At 40.4% G+C, this 18431-nt stretch overlaps 1 protein-coding gene across 2 annotated transcripts in view; it reads left to right on the top strand.

Moving 5' to 3' along the window:
- The first annotated feature begins 2602 nt into the window (after positions 1-2602).
- The window catches only part of LOC122656187, a 69650-nt gene continuing 53821 nt past the window's right edge, over positions 2603-18431 (top strand). The window contains exon 1 of one of the 2 annotated variants that reach the window (XM_043850653.1): positions 2603-3539. In XM_043850653.1, coding sequence (XP_043706588.1) covers positions 2698-3539 — 842 coding nt within the window. In that variant the 5' untranslated portion in view covers positions 2603-2697. Of the gene's footprint in view, positions 3540-13520; positions 13528-18431 lie in introns of those variants that run through there. The other variant, XM_043850654.1, reaches the window with a different exon arrangement.

The following is an 18431-nucleotide window of genomic DNA, read 5'->3' as shown; positions in this document are numbered from 1 at the left end:
TATTTTTGTCTTCAAACTTTTAATTGGGCAATATGGTCCTAAAAAAATGGCTGGGTGAGTATTAACAGTTAAAACTAAACGGTAGTTAGTTTGATGAACTAATTTACTTACTTTCAATAGATGAGGGGGTGTGTTTGAAAGGTTTTAAAGATGAGGGGGTGTATATGAAAACAGGCCATAGTTGAGGGGGGGTCCCTATATTTTCCCCAAAATATTTTTGACTCATAAACATTAATTTGGAATAAAAAGGTTACTACAGCAAGCAAGTAAGCTAGAGCCTACGGCATGCGTTAGTTTCCTCTTTTCGCCGTTGTGCGTGATAGTTCCATTTCCGTTGTCGTGCATGTTTCATTCTCCGCCATTAGTGCGTGTTTCTTTCTCCGCCTTTAGTGTGTGGTTTCCTTTTCCCCATCTCCTCCTCAACTTTTCGGCCATGATCATCAGCCTCACCAATGATGGCAAACCGGCCTGGGGACGGCGATCATCACCCTCTATGGCCATCTACTTTCCACCCTGCTCCCATCACCCAGTCCCTCGTTTCTTCTGTATTCTTCGGTATATTGCACCCCATCTCGGCTTGTTCGTTGCTGCAGAAGGTTGCAGAGAAGCAAGACCTCCTTTGTTGATTGAATCACTCGACTTCATGCGATTAATTTGTGTGTGGAAGCTGTTTGTCGTTGCTGGGTTGTCGTCGCTGCTGGTGACTTTTATTGAAGCTGCCTTTGTGTTCATCGTCCTAGAGCTATTGGCATTGACACTCTTCGTTCTCCCCTGGATCAGGAACTTGCTTAAGGAGATTAATTGGAGGATCTTCTATATGTTAACTTGGTGGTTTCAGACCCGGGCTTTTGTGGGTCGTGGTCTTAGGGAAGGGCTTGTGGATAACATCAAATATACCCTGTTTTGGATGGTTGCCCCAACCAAAGCGGTTTTGAAGCTCAAGGGCATACATTTCAAAGGTACGAGTTCTTCAGTAACACGAATAGGTTAGCTGTTGGACTGTTATGGCTTCCTATTATCTTGGTCTACTTGATGGATCTGCAGATATGGTACTCAGTTTTCTCATCCTTGGTTGGGGCTATGGCTGGTTTGTTCTCACACTGGGGTGAGATTCGGAATGCCGTTTAGGCTGAGGTTCTAGTCGCCGCTATCGTTCATTGAACTCGTACAGTCTCAGGTTGAGCATCTTGTGTGAAGGGCACAAACCAGAGGCTTCCACATGAAGAAACGACAGACCCAACCCATTCCATTATGCTCCACCTACCCCTGCATGCACACCCTTTCCGCCCTGCTCCCACCATGGTTGCCACCGCTAATACCTTCTGCCATACCCCTGCCCCTCCCCCTTCCCCTCTCCTAAAGCTCCCTGCTATGTGGGTGATTGGGGGGTTTTTTGCCATTGTCAGCAAACAATCTCCGTTTGCTCCACCATTGTGATCCAAATGCCTGTTTCAGATATTAGGTTCTATGTGGACAACACCGAGGGGCTCCCAGTTAAGGAAGGTTTTTCCTTTCTCTTAGTTTGTGTGTTTGCAGGTGATGCCGATTTTGGTGCTGGTGGCACCGTGATTATCATCAGCTAGGATGTTCCAATGACCGTTCAATCTTCACCAACCTTCTCCAGTCACCGGACGAAGCTCCACTCGCCGATCCAGCAATACTTACAGATCTGTTCGAAAGTAGGCTGTGGCAGCGATTCTGGTGGTCTTCGTGTCATCAATCGAAGCTCCACTCATCGATCCATCAGACCTTTGCCTATCTAGCAAATCTGTTTGAAAGTAGATTGTGGCAGTGTGTCGGCACGCGTGGGCAGTGTTGAATTGTTCTTTTCGGCACGTATGGGGACCCCTTTATTGGCACGTATTGCATGCACTTAAACTTAGCTGTGTTTATAGTTTGTTCTCTAAGGAACTATTTGTGAACCAACCCCTCGTCTGGATAACCTAGTCAATGACATGTGAGACTGAATCAATTTTCATTCATTGGTTTTGGATACCATATATCCATACCGTGTTTATCATGTTCTCTATCTTTTTTATGTGTTGTGCTTTCTTTTGTTTGACGTTGGGCGCGATGAATGAACAGCCTTTCTTTCTACCAAAAAATTAAGCTAAGGCGTAAGGGCCTAAGGTTCGATCCGGTCTCTGTGGTTGCGCCATCGAGGTTTCGGGGGCCAACCCTTGTGAACGTGAGGGCGTGGAAAACGGCTCTTTAGTTTAGACTGCTTATCACGCATTCACGCGTATGTGTGCTTGCACGCCCCCAGCCTCAACCAAAATGCCGTTATTTTGACAGTTCTCATACCTTAAAAGGATTAAAATCCCAGCTGGCCATGCTTTTGCCACTCTTTCATTCTTCTCACTGTGCTCACTTTCAGTAATAATAATAATAATAAAAGAAAGGCAGGAAAGAGGGGAAAAAAAAAAGCAAGAGAAAACCTTGTTTCGCGGGTTTACAGATTTGTGCCATATTTGGTTCGAAGGTACGGTTTTTTGTTCGTTCAATTGCTGGTAATTAATGATAAGCAGCAATTCACCATAACCGAGGGAGATTTTCGCCAGACCCCTTTTTCTCTGGTTGTTATGAGAATCCTTTTGTTTCAACCTGTGTGAATTTAGGGTTTTGATTTGGTCGTTGGGGGTTCTGATGCAATTTCAAATTTAAGGTGTTCGCTGTGATGATTCCCCACCCCTGTGGATGGCGGCCGCTTCTTTATTTTGGCTTCTTCATTTGTTCGTTTTCCATGGATTCTTCTTCTTCATCAACCCTTGCTTTTTCTCCCAATTTCGCTTTATTTCTGCTTCGAAGGAGGATTTCTCAATTGTTCGTTTCGACTTTGATTTGTTTGGTAATGATTATTCGCCTCCTTCACCGCCACCTCCACCTCCAAATCCTCCGTCCGTTTCTTGTGAAGAGGATCTCAAGGGAATTGGTTCGCTGAATACTTCTTGTAAGCTTTATACCAGTTTGAAGCTCGAGGATGATGTATACGTAGAGGGGATAGGCAGTTTAGATATCCTTCCAGGCGTGTCCGTGAGTTGTCCTGTTGCTGGGTGTTCAATAACTGTCAACATTTCTGGAGATTTTAGTTTAGGCCAGAATGCGTCGATTGTGGCTGGGACATTTCATTTGCAAGCGCAGAACGTGAGTTTGCTTGACGGTTCCATTATCAATACTACAGCTTTGGCTGGCTCTCCTCCGTCTCAGACTAGTGGCACTCCGCAAGGCGTTGCGGGTGCAGGCGGGGGCCATGGGGGCAGAGGTGCTTCCTGTTTGACTGATGAGACCAAGCTTCCGGATGATGAATGGGGTGGTGATGCCTACTCTTGGTCATCTCTGTCGAAGCCTTGGAGTTATGGCAGCAAGGGTGGCACAACTAGCAAAGAAGAGGACTACGGTGGTGATGGTGGTGGACGGGTTAAGTTTGAAATTGGGAACTTTCTTGAGGTTAATGGGACTGTTGTGGCCGATGGAGGTAATGGTGGTCTCACGGGTGGAGGAGGATCTGGCGGGAGCATCCACATCAAGTCTCCTAAAATGTAATACTTCTGTTTAAAGCAAAAAATTACTCATGCATACACAGCTCTCGTTATAACCATGCTTGCTTATACATCCCTATTCCTCAGGTGAAAGTTTTTCTTTTTTTGCCTGCCTGTTGCCTGTAGAAATTAATAGGGTGATTTTACATGTGTGTTTCCTGTCCTTATGGATACTGTGAATCGTTGCGACACAAATTACATGATAGTGGAAGAGCTGCAATTCTACTCCTCAATTATCTGGATCAATTTAGGTTATTTTCTTTGGCATCACTAACAAATATGCGCTTTCACGCGTTCTCTGGGATTATTACTTCCATTTTTTCTACACCCTATCCTATGAATTGTATTGCTTGGCAAAGCACGTTTTTGGAGTGTTGGCTCAAATTATAGTTTTCCTTTCCTGTGGTTGGAAAGTTTGGGGGTTATTGGAATCCTACCTGAAGTCCCTCTTTGCTTCATCTATCCCAGTTTAAATCTTTGAACTACATCCTGATACGTACCTGTAACGTATCTTAGAATAAGAGAGATGGGAGAGAAGGAAACATTGGCCGTATAGAGGCGACCTCTTCAAACAAGTTATTTATCGGGTTTTAAAAAGAAATACTGTATAGGACTTCCATTTAAATAACATGTACAAGACTCACACTCCTCCTATAATTTCTCACACATCCCTCATATAATATGTCACACACTTCCTATAACATCTCACATCTCCTATTCCTACGCACAACAACACTTCACTCATGGTAACCATACAATAACTTACGTAACCAACTGTAACTCTCACTTGCCACATAACATCCCTCCTCCCTTAGAATAAGACTTGTCCTCAAGGCCTAAAATCTGAAATTTGTTGTCTAGATGTCTTCAAGCACTTCCCAAGTAGCATCTGCCAGAGAGAGGCTGCTCCAATGGATTAAGATCTCCTTCCTATTTTTGTGCACTCGTTCATCCAGAACCGCTTGAGGATGTGGCACCAGGATTTCATCTCGCAACACTAGCAAGGGACTTTTGACCTTAACATCTTCACCAAGTTTTTGTTCAAGAGTAAAACAGAAAAACCGGGTGTATGCGTCTTCTTTGGCTATGGCATTGTAATCAACAAGGAGGAGGAAGAAAATCTAAAAAAAAAAAATGAAAAAAAAAAAAAATAGGCTTTACAGAGGAAGCATTGACCTCGTACTTTCCTAGGCTTTACAGAGGAAGCCTTGATCTCTTCTCATCCCTGATGCTCTTATACCACTTGATGCATACCTGTTACGTATCTTAGAATAAGAAAGATGTGAGAGAAGGAAACATTGGCCTTATAGAGGCGACCTCCTCAAACAACAAGTTGTTTATCGTTTTTAAAAAATACATATCCCAGTCTGTATAGGACTTCCATTTAAATAACATGTACAAGACTCCCACCCCTTCTATAACTTCTCACACACTCCCTAAACTTCTCATATCTCCTTATCCTACATACAACAACACTTCACTTATGATTACTATACAATAACTTACGTAACCCACTATAATTCTCACTTGCGACGTAACACATCCTCTTCAACTTCTTCTTATTTGTTTGTGTGTAAATGAAAATATTGAAATGGTCACTTTGAGGTATCTCATGGTCATCAATTTTCACAACTCCATGCCTTTCCGGTTTTCGCTGAAATTCTATTCCATATATAATATATTTGTCATAATATTTTTAATTCTGAAGGATTCATTCTTAATTCGAATTTAGCATTTATACTTCTTTGGTCTGACCCTCGAACAACTATATCCTCCGCAAAGATGGAGGCTAATGTATCCAATTCAAACTGTTGGCTGGATGAAATGAACACATGTAAAGGACAGTGCAACTAAGTTGGGTGCTGGGTAATCTGCCCTGTCTCAGATTTGGCTGCCTTTCTACCAAGGGTGAGAGTGGCAGTTCCACATACACCCGGAGACCTAAAATGAATGAGAGAAGAGAAGAAGAATATAGCTTCTTACTGCAATTTCTTAGTCTCGTGGAGAGAGAGAGAGAGGCAACTTTATATGTTTGCAGGAAATCTCAAAGCAAGCAGCAATATAAATTTTTTAATTAACTTGTGTGCAGAATTAGGTACAACAAGCCTCTATATTGACCTTCACCAATTCAGACACTTATTCTGACTTGTGTTAGTAGGTGACTGCATTAAGCATGTGCCTCAGGTCCACCTTGCACCTCATTCATTGTCTTGTGCTTGGCATTGCTTCATTAATAGGCATTTGTGCACTTTTGATGCCTTTTGTGCATCGGTATGGTTGGTTTTTTCTATTCAGGCAAACAAAGCTTAAGCTTAGTTTGTTCAACCATTGTTACTCTGGACTTGCTAAGTTGCTCTAGTAGAAGAAATAGATAGTTTGCTCGTTGGTCAGGCTGTAGGGCTTAAGCTTTGTTATTGTGCACATTGCACAAAGGTTATGTGCTAGAGCTTAGGTTTTGTTATTTTTCATGTTATGTATTTCTCTCTTTTTTCCCCCGCTATCAGCAACCAAAAGAAAATTTTGTTGATTAGTCAAAAAGTCATAGCTTTAGAAAATATTCAGTTCCTTATTGCTTGTAGTTTTCTATAGTTGTGTGATATCATTGTCACATTATGTTAATGTTACTGGGTGTTCCACTGTCATTTTGATTTATTGTGTTTTATATGTTATCTCTTAATTTTTGTTTAATGTATATATTTTAAACATTGCGCATCATTTCGATCAAATCTGTGGCTCACATTGTGCTTCATGTACTGGAAGGAGTTTCCACAAACTTTAATGACTCGTTGCTAACTTAAGCTCCAAGCAAATAAACCTGTCACAGATAGATCTGCAAGTATGTTGGCTATAATTATCCTAAAACACAATGGATTTGACAGATCGGGGTTCATATAGCCATATAGGTAAGGAAAAAATTCGAAAGTTCTAAATCAAGCCAAATGGGTAAGTTTTGGTTTCCATCCTAAAAGGTGATGGAAATAAGACCTAATCTCAACTTAGGTTTCTAAAACTAAAACAACAACTCAATGCTAGAAGATACTAAAACTGATCTAATACAACATTTTAATGGATAAATTCGATCCAACCCAAACAAAAATTTTCAAGCCAAAATTCTAAAAATACCTATCTAGATTGTAAAATTTCTGCAATTCCAACAATGAAGATCCCATGAGTACCCTTCTATAGCCACTCAACATGGTTTTCCATGTCTTTCTGGATTTTTTGGTTCTGACTTTCAAGAATGGAAGTATGGAACTATCACATTCCTACTTTGGGTCAGTTAAAACTGGATAATAAATATTGGTTCACTGGGTGATGCTGTCAAGTAATAGGGAAATTCTTTTCTTATTTTTCTTTTGTGAAATTGAAATCAAAATAAAATCTGAAGTATCCTCTGAAAAAACCCAGGTTGTACCATTCAGAAAGCAGCTGGGCACAGCTCCCACAAAGACCTTGCTATTGGCTACCAAAAATACTTCACCAATTATCTCAGATGTCCTTAGCTCACTAACAGTACACTACTGATTCAGATGTATTCCAACTAAATGGAGTTGGCTACTGAACCCTGTTACACCATTCTACTCTATTTAGGGTCAGGTTTGTTATTAACCTTGGCCATCCTTAGCCATTTAAAAATGTGCCTCTTAGAGTCTTTCCAATGTGAAACTTAATATCCTAACCAAGCATCAAGTGTTTGGCCTTTGCAGCAAGTGTATGTATTGGTTCTTCATGATTTTCAAGCTTCCTGTTGGTCCTTTCTATCCATATACACCAAGTTATTACTGCCCAAGTAGCCTTCTGGAATTTACTTTCTCTACTGTTCCAAGATTGTTCTGTCCAGTATGATAAATCTTTATCAACAGATGGATTGAAGACTGATCCTGGCCAAAATTACTGAAGAAAAAGTCCTTTTTGAGTTTAAGGTAGTTGAGGAGAAGATGATCATCTGACTTTGCATCTCTCACCTAAAGGCTAAAGCAGACACATATTGGACCAACTTTTCCAAAGCCACTTTGGCAACAGAACTTTCTTTGTCATGGTGAGTCACCTCAAGCCTAAAGCTCCAGCTCTTATTGGTTGATGAACCACATTCCAATAGTTTGAGGAGAAGGTGATCATATGACTCTGCATCTCTCACCTAAAGCAGAGACATATTCTACCGACTTTGCCAAAGCCACTTTTGCAACAGAACTTGTTTGTCAAGGTGAGTCACGTCAAACCTAAGGCACCAGTTCTTATTGGTTGATGAACCGAACTTGTTTGTCTCGGTGAGTCACGTCAAACCTAAGGCACCAGTTCTTATTGGTTGATGAACCGCATTCCAATCCACCAAGTGGTATTTCGATGCTTCCTTCCAACCATTCCATAAAAATTCCACTGTATTTCTTCCAAGCTGTTGGTTCAGAAAAAATTGGGATTGTAAGAAGAGATATGAAAGAGATCCATTGTTTTGAGGGAATAGGAAAAGAATTACAGCTTGTATTTCTTCCAAGCTGTTGGTTCAGAAAAAATTGGGATTGTAAGAAGAGACATGAAAGGGAACCATTGTTTTGAGGGAATGGGAAAAGAATTACAGAAACACACTTATATTTAGGGATGTGGACCATGTGGCCTTTGGGCTCCTCCTTTGCACAGATATCAGCAAAGTCATTGGCAATCCTTACTTCTAAGCTTGCCATATCAACTTATAAGCCATTTAGGGAGCCTCTATTCTCCCTAGGATTTTGTATGAACCCAAGGGATTGTCCTAGAGTTTTTGACTTGGAGAGGTTTCCCCAAAAAAAAAAAGATTTTTGAAAGAACTGTTTTTATCCATTAATCCCTTGGACCGAAGAGGAACCCTGAAAAAGTTAATATTACATATCTAAAAAATGTCTTTTTGCCCTCTACTCCATGTTTTCATCATAACAATTGGCAAGCGTGAGCTCCTGAAGGGCATTTGGAGGAGGAAGTGGTTTGCAATTATGGGGAGATAACAAGTCCAAACCTTTTTATGGAATATGGTTTCCACTATAATTGATACTTGTGAATGCTGATATGCTTCAAAGGAGGAAAATCTCTTTCCTCTCACATGTGTCATCCATATGAGAATGAGACTAACTAAATTTCCCATCTTCGTTTAATTTGGCATCCACTTTGACTTGGTTACCCACTTTCCCTTAATGAGGCTAGCTAATGCAACCACACATTACAAAACCCTGCTTTTGGGTCGCTATGGGCCCACCTAATTGATAAAAATCCAAATATAAAGGAGCAGTGAGAGTTTTGTAAGTATATTGAATTTCAGGATCCCTTTGGGTAAGAAAACAGGGTCTGAGACTAATTAATTGTTAATTAATTTTAATGGAGGGATCAATCTGGAATTGAATATTAGAATGGGGGATAAAACAGAAACGAAATGAGAAAGTAGGGGCTTTTATGCAAATTATAAGAACTTCCCTTCAGGGCGAATATCAAAACTTCAACTCTTCTTTTTTCCTTTCATTAAACAGAAACCAGAGGTAGATCCAGAATCTGTTTTGTTGGAGATAACTCTTATTTTGATCATCAATCAAACTGAAACTTTAGGGAGACAATCAATAACCCACAACCTTATGAATTCTACACAATAATCATTCAATGCAATTCTGAAATTAATAAAAAATTCCTGAAACTGAACCTGGCGGAAGAGGGAGGACCAGGTCCGAGATTCAGTTCAAAACTATCAGTTCAGGCTGTCTTTTGGATTGGGACTTTGCATACAGGGTCCCCTGAGGTTGTGATTCAAACCTCAGAATTTGAAGTTGAAAGGGCAAGACATGAGAAAGATCGTGTTATCTCTTGCTTAACCATAGGTGATGTCAGAATAGGGCATCCAACTAACAGGAAGAACGGAGAAGGAACGAGGAGGAAAGAGGAAGAACTGAAGAAAATAAAAGAGAGAAGAAGAGGAAGTTCACACCTGAATCAAGAGAGACTAGAGGAGAGAAATGGCGGCCATCGACCAACTCCGACGAACAGCACACGCAGACACAGCTCAGTTACCTGTGAGAAATGCCTATAGTTTATTATTCAATTCCAATTTGTGCAGTTTGATGGTTTGATTATCTATAAAAAGAAAGACTCTAAACTAAATGAAACTGAAATGAACTCCATCTCCTACTATTTCTATTGTTGGCTATCAAGCTTAGTGTTGGAATATGTAATCCACGGTATTCTGGTCCTTTTGGGGTAGGTTTATTCTTATAATATTAGGATTAAGTTGCTGCTCTTATAGAGTCAGCTAGTTTGGGGTAATTATGTCTATTTCAGTCCCTTTGTAACTTTCCCCTCTTATAATAGAGGGGTTTACCTATCAATGAATCTAAAACATTCTATTCTCTAATTCTCTCTTTCTAACCCACGGTTTTGCTGACATGGTATCAGAGCAGGCAAGGGTCACAGTATCGAGTCACTCTGGGAGCGGGCAGGTGTTAAAAAATTATTTATCCACCCGTGTCCCCCCCTTTGGATAGTCCACCGTGTTAGAGCTCCTGTATGATATACATATTGTTTCCTTCCTTTCCTACAAGGTCGGCCTTTTAGAGGAAGCGGTTCCAATATGGTATCAGAGCAGGTACATTGGGCCTCCGTCAATGATGGATCCTGCTCATTAATAATCCTACATCGGCTGTGGGTGCTCTGACTATCAAGTATAAGAGCCACAAGAGGCCACCCCACTTCAAACCAATTGGTTTTAAGTTGGAAGCTTAATATGGTATTAGAGCCAAATCTGATCTAGGTTAGAAAGAAAGAAAAAACCCTTCTTCTCTTCAATCGACTTCTCCCTCCATTCTCTCCTTCTCTCTTTCTCGGTTTCACTTTCTACTGGTTTTTCTTCTTCTCATCCTTGTAAGGGGGCAACACTAATGAGGTAAAAACCCAAACCAATAATTCAGTTGCCGCCCTCCTCCATCCAATCTATTTTTTTTCCATTGAAATTCTGCTGGAAGTATCTCTACGATTTGGAGTTTTCCAGAATTCCTTGAAGATCAGCTTCCTATCACTATTGAAGGCTGATCTTCCACCATTGGAGCTCTCTTTGCTTTCTTTTCTAGCACCTATCTACCCTATTCCATTGTTCTCTTTCCCTTTTTTTGTTCTTTTTCTCCAGCTTTCATTCACCTTTCCAGCCTTAATACCCTAATTGATCTCAACTTGTCAGGGTTTTTCAAAACCCTAACTCCAATCGATTCTAGGGTTATAGTTCTCTGTTTAAGCTGAACTTTTGTGGGTTTCTTTCCTCCATTACAATGACCACTCGACCTCAATCTTGCACCTATCCAAGTTTTCTAGAAGACCCTTACCCCAATCGATCTCTACTTTTCAGGGTTTTCCAAAACCTTGACATAAATCGATTTTTTGGGTTAGGGTTACCTGCTGCTTCTGGAGTTTCTTAGAGGTGTTTCTACTATCAAGAGAGGCAATTTACTTCAATTATTCATGGCTTTAAGAAGTTCTTTTACACAAGATAGTTGCTGCCCTATTTTTTTCTGCATTTTTTGGTGTTTCTCCCACTTGAAGACCAAGTCTCAAACCCTACAAGAGATTGGGTGTTCGTATTGGAGATCCATACAAGCAGCTGTGGACAGCATCTATGCCAAGACATTGTCACTTTGACAAGTCATCATCAGTTTTTATGAAGCCCCCTTTCCCTATATTGATCTCAATTTCAGGGTTTTCTAAAACCTTGACTAAAATCGATTTTAGAGTTAAGGCTGTCCTATCAAGCTAATTTTTTGAGGGGAGTCTTATCCATACCCAATTCAACCCAAATTTCAGCATCATTCATGGATTTTTTTTGAAAAAATTCAGGTTTCACTCTTATTGCTTGATTTCTCCAACTATCAACCTATTCTTTTACTGGTTCCTATGTGGCTGGCTGCTTCAACTACCTATGGATCTGTTGGGTTATTTATCTTATATTTGCTGATTCTTTTGAGCTTTATTACATACCTTGCTGGTTCTATTGATTGGATAAAAACAACTTGGATTAGACATGTTACTGCTGACTTTATGAGGACTACTGTTGCCCTGTTCTTGAGACTGAGTATCCTACTATTGAAGATCGAATTTCTTTCATTGTTGAAGACTCGAATCTACTACCCTGGAGATTAGTTTATTTGGGATTACAACAGTGTGTTCCGTAGTTATTGGTTGCAACTACGAACCTATTTAGTTGTGTGAAGTTTTCTCAATTGATTCAAATCCAACTTACTTTGAGAGCTTGATCCTAGCATTGTTCACTAACTTAGGTCTGATCCAAGTTTTTTTGAAGCTTATTACATCAAGTCTGCCTAGGTTTTGAACATCTATTTTTCAAGTTCTTGAAGGTTTATTTGGGAGCTGCATTCATCTGTCAAGCTGGACTCTGCTACAACTTTGTTTCTTCCCGTTTTGTTCAAGTTGGGCATTAGTGCCTTGTATGCGCCAACTTGAGGGGGAGCGTTAGCATTATTATGGAGTTTTTTTTTTCTTATTAGTTCAAGCTGGATCCTCCTTCTTTACTTATATGTACAATCCAGCTTGAGGGGGAGTGTTGGAATATGTAATCCAGTGGTCCTTTTGGGGTAGATTTATTCTTATGATATTAGGATTAAGTTGCTGCTCTTAAAGAGTCAGCTAGTTAGGGGTAATTATGTCTATTTCAGTCCCTTTGTAACTTTACCCTCTATTATAAATAGAGGGGCTTACCTATCAATGAATCTAACACATTCTATTATCTAATTCTCTCTTTCTAACCCACGGTTCTACTAACACGTAGAAATACAGAGAAAATGAATTTACAAAAAATAACATTAAACAAATATATAAATCCCAAAATATTCCTATGGAACCAAAAATCAGGTTTAGACTTGGTTCTTCTCGGGCTGGGTTTCTAGATTGTGCCATGCCAGTCCAGCCACAAAAGTACTACTACATGACTAGCCATGAAGATTCTTTCTATTTCCCTACCCTATTTTTATGGATTATTGCTGCTGAGGGGGGCCTTGGTGCAACGGTAAAGGTTGTTCCATTGTGACCAAGTGGTCACGGGTTCCGAGTCTGGAAACAGCCTCTCCAGACCCCGCAGTGGTGAGAGCCTCATGCACTGGGTACGCCATCATCATTTTTATGGATTACTGCAATCCTTGGCATTCTGGAAGAAGTTATCCAATATATCCTTAAACTACAATGACCCGGTAATAAGAACTCTTTCAGAACCTGTGTCTTTCTGTTGCTCTGCAGTGAAGATGTCCAACTTGTGACCACTTAAGAGGACTAATGGTGGAAATGATGCAAGAATTGGAATAGTTGCATCCTCCCCAGTTTCCCCTCTTTCCTTTCAGATGTTTTGGTTTTTTGGGGGGGGGGGAAATGCCTGTTTTCCTGCTGATTATATATCCGACTCATCTAAGATTAATAAATCTTTGATGAGGACAAATTTTGCAATCTCATATCAGGCCCAAAGCAAGTTTAATTGCTTAAAACTGTTGTGAGGCTCTCCTTTGGGACGGAGAACATTCAATAAGTTGGAAAAAATCCAAATAGGCTTCTTCTTTAATGTCCATGAAGATGAAACTCAATCCCACTTGTTGAATTGGAAGGGTGTGGATAAACTAAAAATCTTTGGAGGCTTGGGTCTGCATAGCAAATGCAGATGAAAATAGCCCATCTAATCAAGTTGTTTTGGTTCTTCAATGAAACTTCAATAGGAAATGCTTCTCTGGAGACAGGTCATGCTGTAAAGTATGGAACAAGCGAGATAGTGAACCAGATTGGAACTTACTGTGCAGGGAATTGGCTCCATGACAGACAAATGGTGCTTTGCAATCCTCTTCTTGAGGAGTTCCCTGATATTTACAATATTGCCAGCAAGCCTGTGTGGCTGAGTACTTGGGCTTGCTCTTATATTATGTAGAGCGTATTCTGCTGTATAGGGCTTTTGATGAATTCATCATGCAGGGAGTGGTTGACAGTCTCCTAAAATGTGCGTATCTGTCTTAGAAAAACTGGGACAGGAAACCTGGACTTTGTGATGGGAGTCTTTTTGTTCAGATCTCAATATGAAGCCATAGTGGGTGACACAACTTTCTAATTCCCATCGAAAGCTATTCCAGTTAAGTGTACTACTTGGCAGGTACAATTATTCCTTTCGAGTCTTTGACAGCTACTTTAGTAGATCCTCCATTCTGAATGACCTAACTACAAAGGGTCTAGATATACCTACTGCACCATGAGGGATCTGTTAACGACCTCATCTTGTACCGTCCTTATGGAGGAGGTTTAGAGTCTTGATTGACTTGGGAGTGCTATGGACAAGGGCGATCAATCTAAAATAGGTTTTCCAAACTGAAAAGCTAATCATAGGTTCTTCTCTCCGTCGGAACAATAGGGCCGTAATGCTCATTACTAAACTTGTTGAAGAGATGAAAAATAACCAAGCTATATCTTTTTGATCGGTGGTTGAATCGATCATCAGAAGAAGAATTAGACAAAATTAGGATACAGGGGCAAGGATAAAGAAAGGGAGGAGAATCTAGCTTTTAATTCCAGCAGGATTAGCTTGACCACATGGCTTGAAAGGATTAGAAGATTGTTTGAAAATGGATTGGGAGCTGGCTTACCAGATTGTGGGTGAGAAGATATAACCATATTTTGTTATCATATTATAAAGAATTTAAAGATGAGGATGTACAGCATGTATGGAGTGAGAGTGACTGACAATTTTTGTATATAGTGGGTCTGCTTGCTAACTTGCTCTTCATAATTTATAGCTGTTCGGTCTGGTGAGGGTTTTTAACTTTAATGAAATTTCTTGACTTGTTAAAAAGAAGCTGCAAATTTCAGAAAACAAGAACTGATTGTGAGACATATCCTTTTTTGAACAATATCTGACACATGTTGTTTGGATCAAAATCTGATGTACAGAAACTACATGAGGACAATACTTGGAAAATCCCACTTAAACTTGTGATTAATAGAGTGATGTAGATCAATGCTTGGGCTTGAAATATAGCCGCAAAAATCAAAAGGGGCTGGATCCATCAACCAAATAATATGGATTAGCCCATGGGCCATAGGGCCAACCTATGCGGGTTGGGTGCTTTTGGCCAACTCAAAGCCAAATTGTGGGAGATAGAATATCTTGGGCTACAAGCTATCTTTTGTTATTTGTTTCCTATTTTACTTTCAGACTTTAGTTACTTAGCTAAGACTTTTATTTGACTACAATTTACTTAGGAAAAAAAGGGGCGTACCCAGTGCACGAGGCTCCCACCACTGCGGGAGCTGGGGAGGGTCATAATGTACGCAGCCTTACCCCTGCTTTCGCAGAGAGGCTGTTTCAAGACTCGAACCCGTGACCACTTGGTCACAATGGAGCAACCTTTACTGTTGCACCAAGGCCCACCCTCACTACAATTTACTTGGGGTACAAGCCTCAATGTTCTCTTGTAAGAGGCTTCCACTAGTTTCCTTTTTCATTACTTTCTAATTTTGTATTTCAGCAACCTTATATATGTATATGAGCCTTATAGCTGTCCCCACAAACTTTAATGAAGAAAAACTTGTTTGTTTGTGCAATGTGATCCAGTGAGAGGCTATGAGGTGAGAGACCTTCTGGGTGTAATACCCTTGGCTGAGAGAGCCCTTATCCCTTCCCCTTCTTCTCCATGTGTTACTTATTTTCTCCCCTATTCTGTGTTCTGATTTTTCTGGCCATCTGAGACCCAATGGAGCATCCCTTGGAATCTTCTGAATACTCTGTCTATCCATCAAGTGTGGTTCAGTTGCTGCTGCTTTGGTTGCTGATCAGAGAACGCATAGAATCACCTGTGGTTCTGATTTTCTTGAAGGTTTGTGCTGCCGCATTGACTTCACAGATCTGAGCATCTATCCATCAACCATTGCTGTTATTTAGAGGCTTGAGTACATACATGCAACTCTTCCTTTCGCTGCTGATTTGAAGTAGAACTGACGGCTGGATTGGTCTATAGCATATTACCTTCTAATTCTGAAACCAACCTTCTATTTTCATGTTACTGTGATATCTCAGCACCTAGCTATTAACTAGGCCTGAGATTTTAAGGGTGTATTCCACATCCCAAGGCTGCTGTTTGATGGTAATCTCTTCCTTTTTTATTCACTGTTGCTGGGTTTATTAGGGGAAGTTCATTTCCAGGTTTGGGGCACTGTTTCTGCCCTGCGATAGACCGTATTAGGCTGCTGTTATTGATTCCTTTGAGCTAGGGATAATATTAATAGCAGTAAAATTGAAGGAACTTAGTCAAGTTTCAAACTAGAAAATAGAGTTTCAGAAGGTCTGAGAAACACTTACACAGGACCTGATATGCTTGCTGGAACTTGAGAAGATGAAGGAAGAAGGAAGAAAAAAAGGGAAGTATATGACTTTGGAATCACCACCAAAGCCTGCGGGATTGGAATCACCACCAAGTGCTGGAGCTGCTTTACCACAGTCCAAGAATGGCTTCACCACTGACCAAAAGAGGGCGCAACCCACTTTCTCAATAGCTCAAATTGTGGGAGGCTGTGCCTTCTTTGCTTTATTTATAATATGTGATGTATTACAAAATTAGTAGCTCTAGAAAATAGAAACTCTTCTAGAAAGAAGGTCTAATTGCTATTACACAAAACTAAACCATAGCAACTAAGCAACTAAGTCTATTACAAAATATAAACTAGAATAGAGGAACTGATGCAGAAGCCGAAACCATGATTAATTTGGCTGTTCTTTGATTTTTCGTTGGAGCCTTTTTATTTGTTTGTTCTTTTAGCCTAGGGTTAAAACAGTCTTTTTCATGGTTTATCTTCTTAGTTCCCCTCCACGATTTTAGAGGGATTAGTATTTTATTTTATTTGTTTTAGTTGTTTACACTTATACTCCTATTTAGAGTATAAGTCTATTCTGTGTTTTATAATTAGGATTCAGATTAGGAATCCCAACTCCTAATCTGATTAGGATTGCTTTAGATTGATTATTTGTAAGGCCTTTAGGCCCCCCCTTTATTATTATAAATAGTAGAATTGTGGGAGGCTCCCCCACCTATTATGTTTGAAATTTTGTTTCTTCTTGCTGCTGCCGCCATGACTGCTGCTGCTTCTCTGTCTTGTGTGTCATATCAAGACCCCTTGTGAGTAATATCAAGGGCTAGGGCTGGAGTAATCCGGCGACTCCTTGCATCTTGCAGATCGGGAGGTTCGTCTTCTTCTTCCTTCAAGTTCTTCAAGGTTGCTGCTGCTGAAATTCTGCAATTCCAGTAAGAGTTACAATTTCCTGCAACTTTATCATCTCTTCTTCTTACTTCCATCTAACCTAATCGACTTCCCCAAACCCTAGCTTCATCTACATTCATCACAGCCCTATTCCCTCATCAGATTACACTCAAAACCTAACCACAGGTCCATCACAGTAACCCTCCCACTCGATCTCAGTTGCAGCCTCACCTATCCACTACAAACCCTAAATCCCTCCCTCAACATAAAAACCCAGAAACCCTAAGATCTGCCTAGACCTAACCAGCCATCAAAACCCCACCAAAGTCCAGCCGAACCACCCCCTCCCTGCTAGGAAAACTCGACCTAAAGCCAAGCCCCTAAATCTGCTCCTAAACCCTAGTTTCAGCTTAGATCCTAAATCTGAAAACCCAAAACCCTAACCCTAATATTTCTGAATTTCTATTTCTTATTCAAACCTCATTAAAACCTATTCTAATAGACTCCTAAAATTCTGCAGACCATTACCCAATAAAACCCTAACTCAATCTCCCATTCCTAACCCTAATTTTGCCCTAGTTACCCTAAACTGCCCATTCGGCCAACCCTAAAACAGAACCTGGTCCTAAGTGAGATTTATTTCACCTAGGCTACATCAGGAACTGTCACAAAGTAAAAATTAAAGTAGTGGTAGATCTAACAGAATATTCCAGCCAGCAATCTTTTACATGTAAATCACTTGAGCCCCACTCAAATCTTCATTCAATCTTCTAAAAGAACATCCACAAGTGCTGGTTTGAGCCAGGTGGGGCTTACTAGAACCAGAACCAGGTGTATTTTTGGGCCCGATTTTTTCTCCTTCTTCTCTAGTACTATTTGAGCTCTGCATCAAGCCTAGAAGGAAATATAATGTATAAGCCTGTCATAGTGTACAAGTGCCACAGATGGATTACATAATGTATTGTTGCTAAAGGTTTTGTTGCAAGCAAATGGCATACCAGAAACAGATCCTAGGTCCTTGGCCCCCAGTTTATCATCATTCTCAGTAACTGATTTGGGCATTCAATGAGATGACTTACTCACCAGGGAGAGTGGAAATTGAGATTGTCTAATCAATGAAGAAAGGAGATTCTCCATGATCAGATTCCTTTTGTATCCATCTGATGGTGCTGGCCGATACTCCTATCACTTTTCTGAAACCTATACAAACACAAAGTGCATCCTTGTTTACAGGTTAAAAGATCCAGCCCTAGAGGAATCTTCTCCTATGGAGCTTATGTTTGCTTAAAGCACGTACCCTCAATCCTCACAATTCTTTATGTACCTTCAGTCCCAAACAGTCTTGGGTTCCAAATGAGCACCTGTCAAAGCACAATAAAATATTGATGGGCGTTCTGAATAATATTTTGAAGTTTCTCTGAATTTTTTTTTTGCTGGTGCTCTGTAACTGGTAGTCATTCTGCCAATAATAACTTGTTGGGGCTAACTTGATCTTGGATAGGTTCGCTGTTTCACTCTTCCCCAGTTTACAAGTAAAGAAGCTTACTCCAGCTTCTCATATGAGGAGTACTGACAAAACATCTGCTGAGCACTTCATCAGGAGTACATAATCCATATTAGACACTATGGGAGGTGGTGCTAAATCCTTAAGGCAAGAAA

Source organism: Telopea speciosissima, chromosome 3 (assembly GCF_018873765.1).
Source record: "Telopea speciosissima isolate NSW1024214 ecotype Mountain lineage chromosome 3, Tspe_v1, whole genome shotgun sequence".
Lineage (NCBI taxonomy): Eukaryota > Viridiplantae > Streptophyta > Magnoliopsida > Proteales > Proteaceae > Telopea > Telopea speciosissima.
Note: the sequence above shows the minus strand (reverse complement) of the source record. Positions and strands in the feature narration are given on the sequence as shown.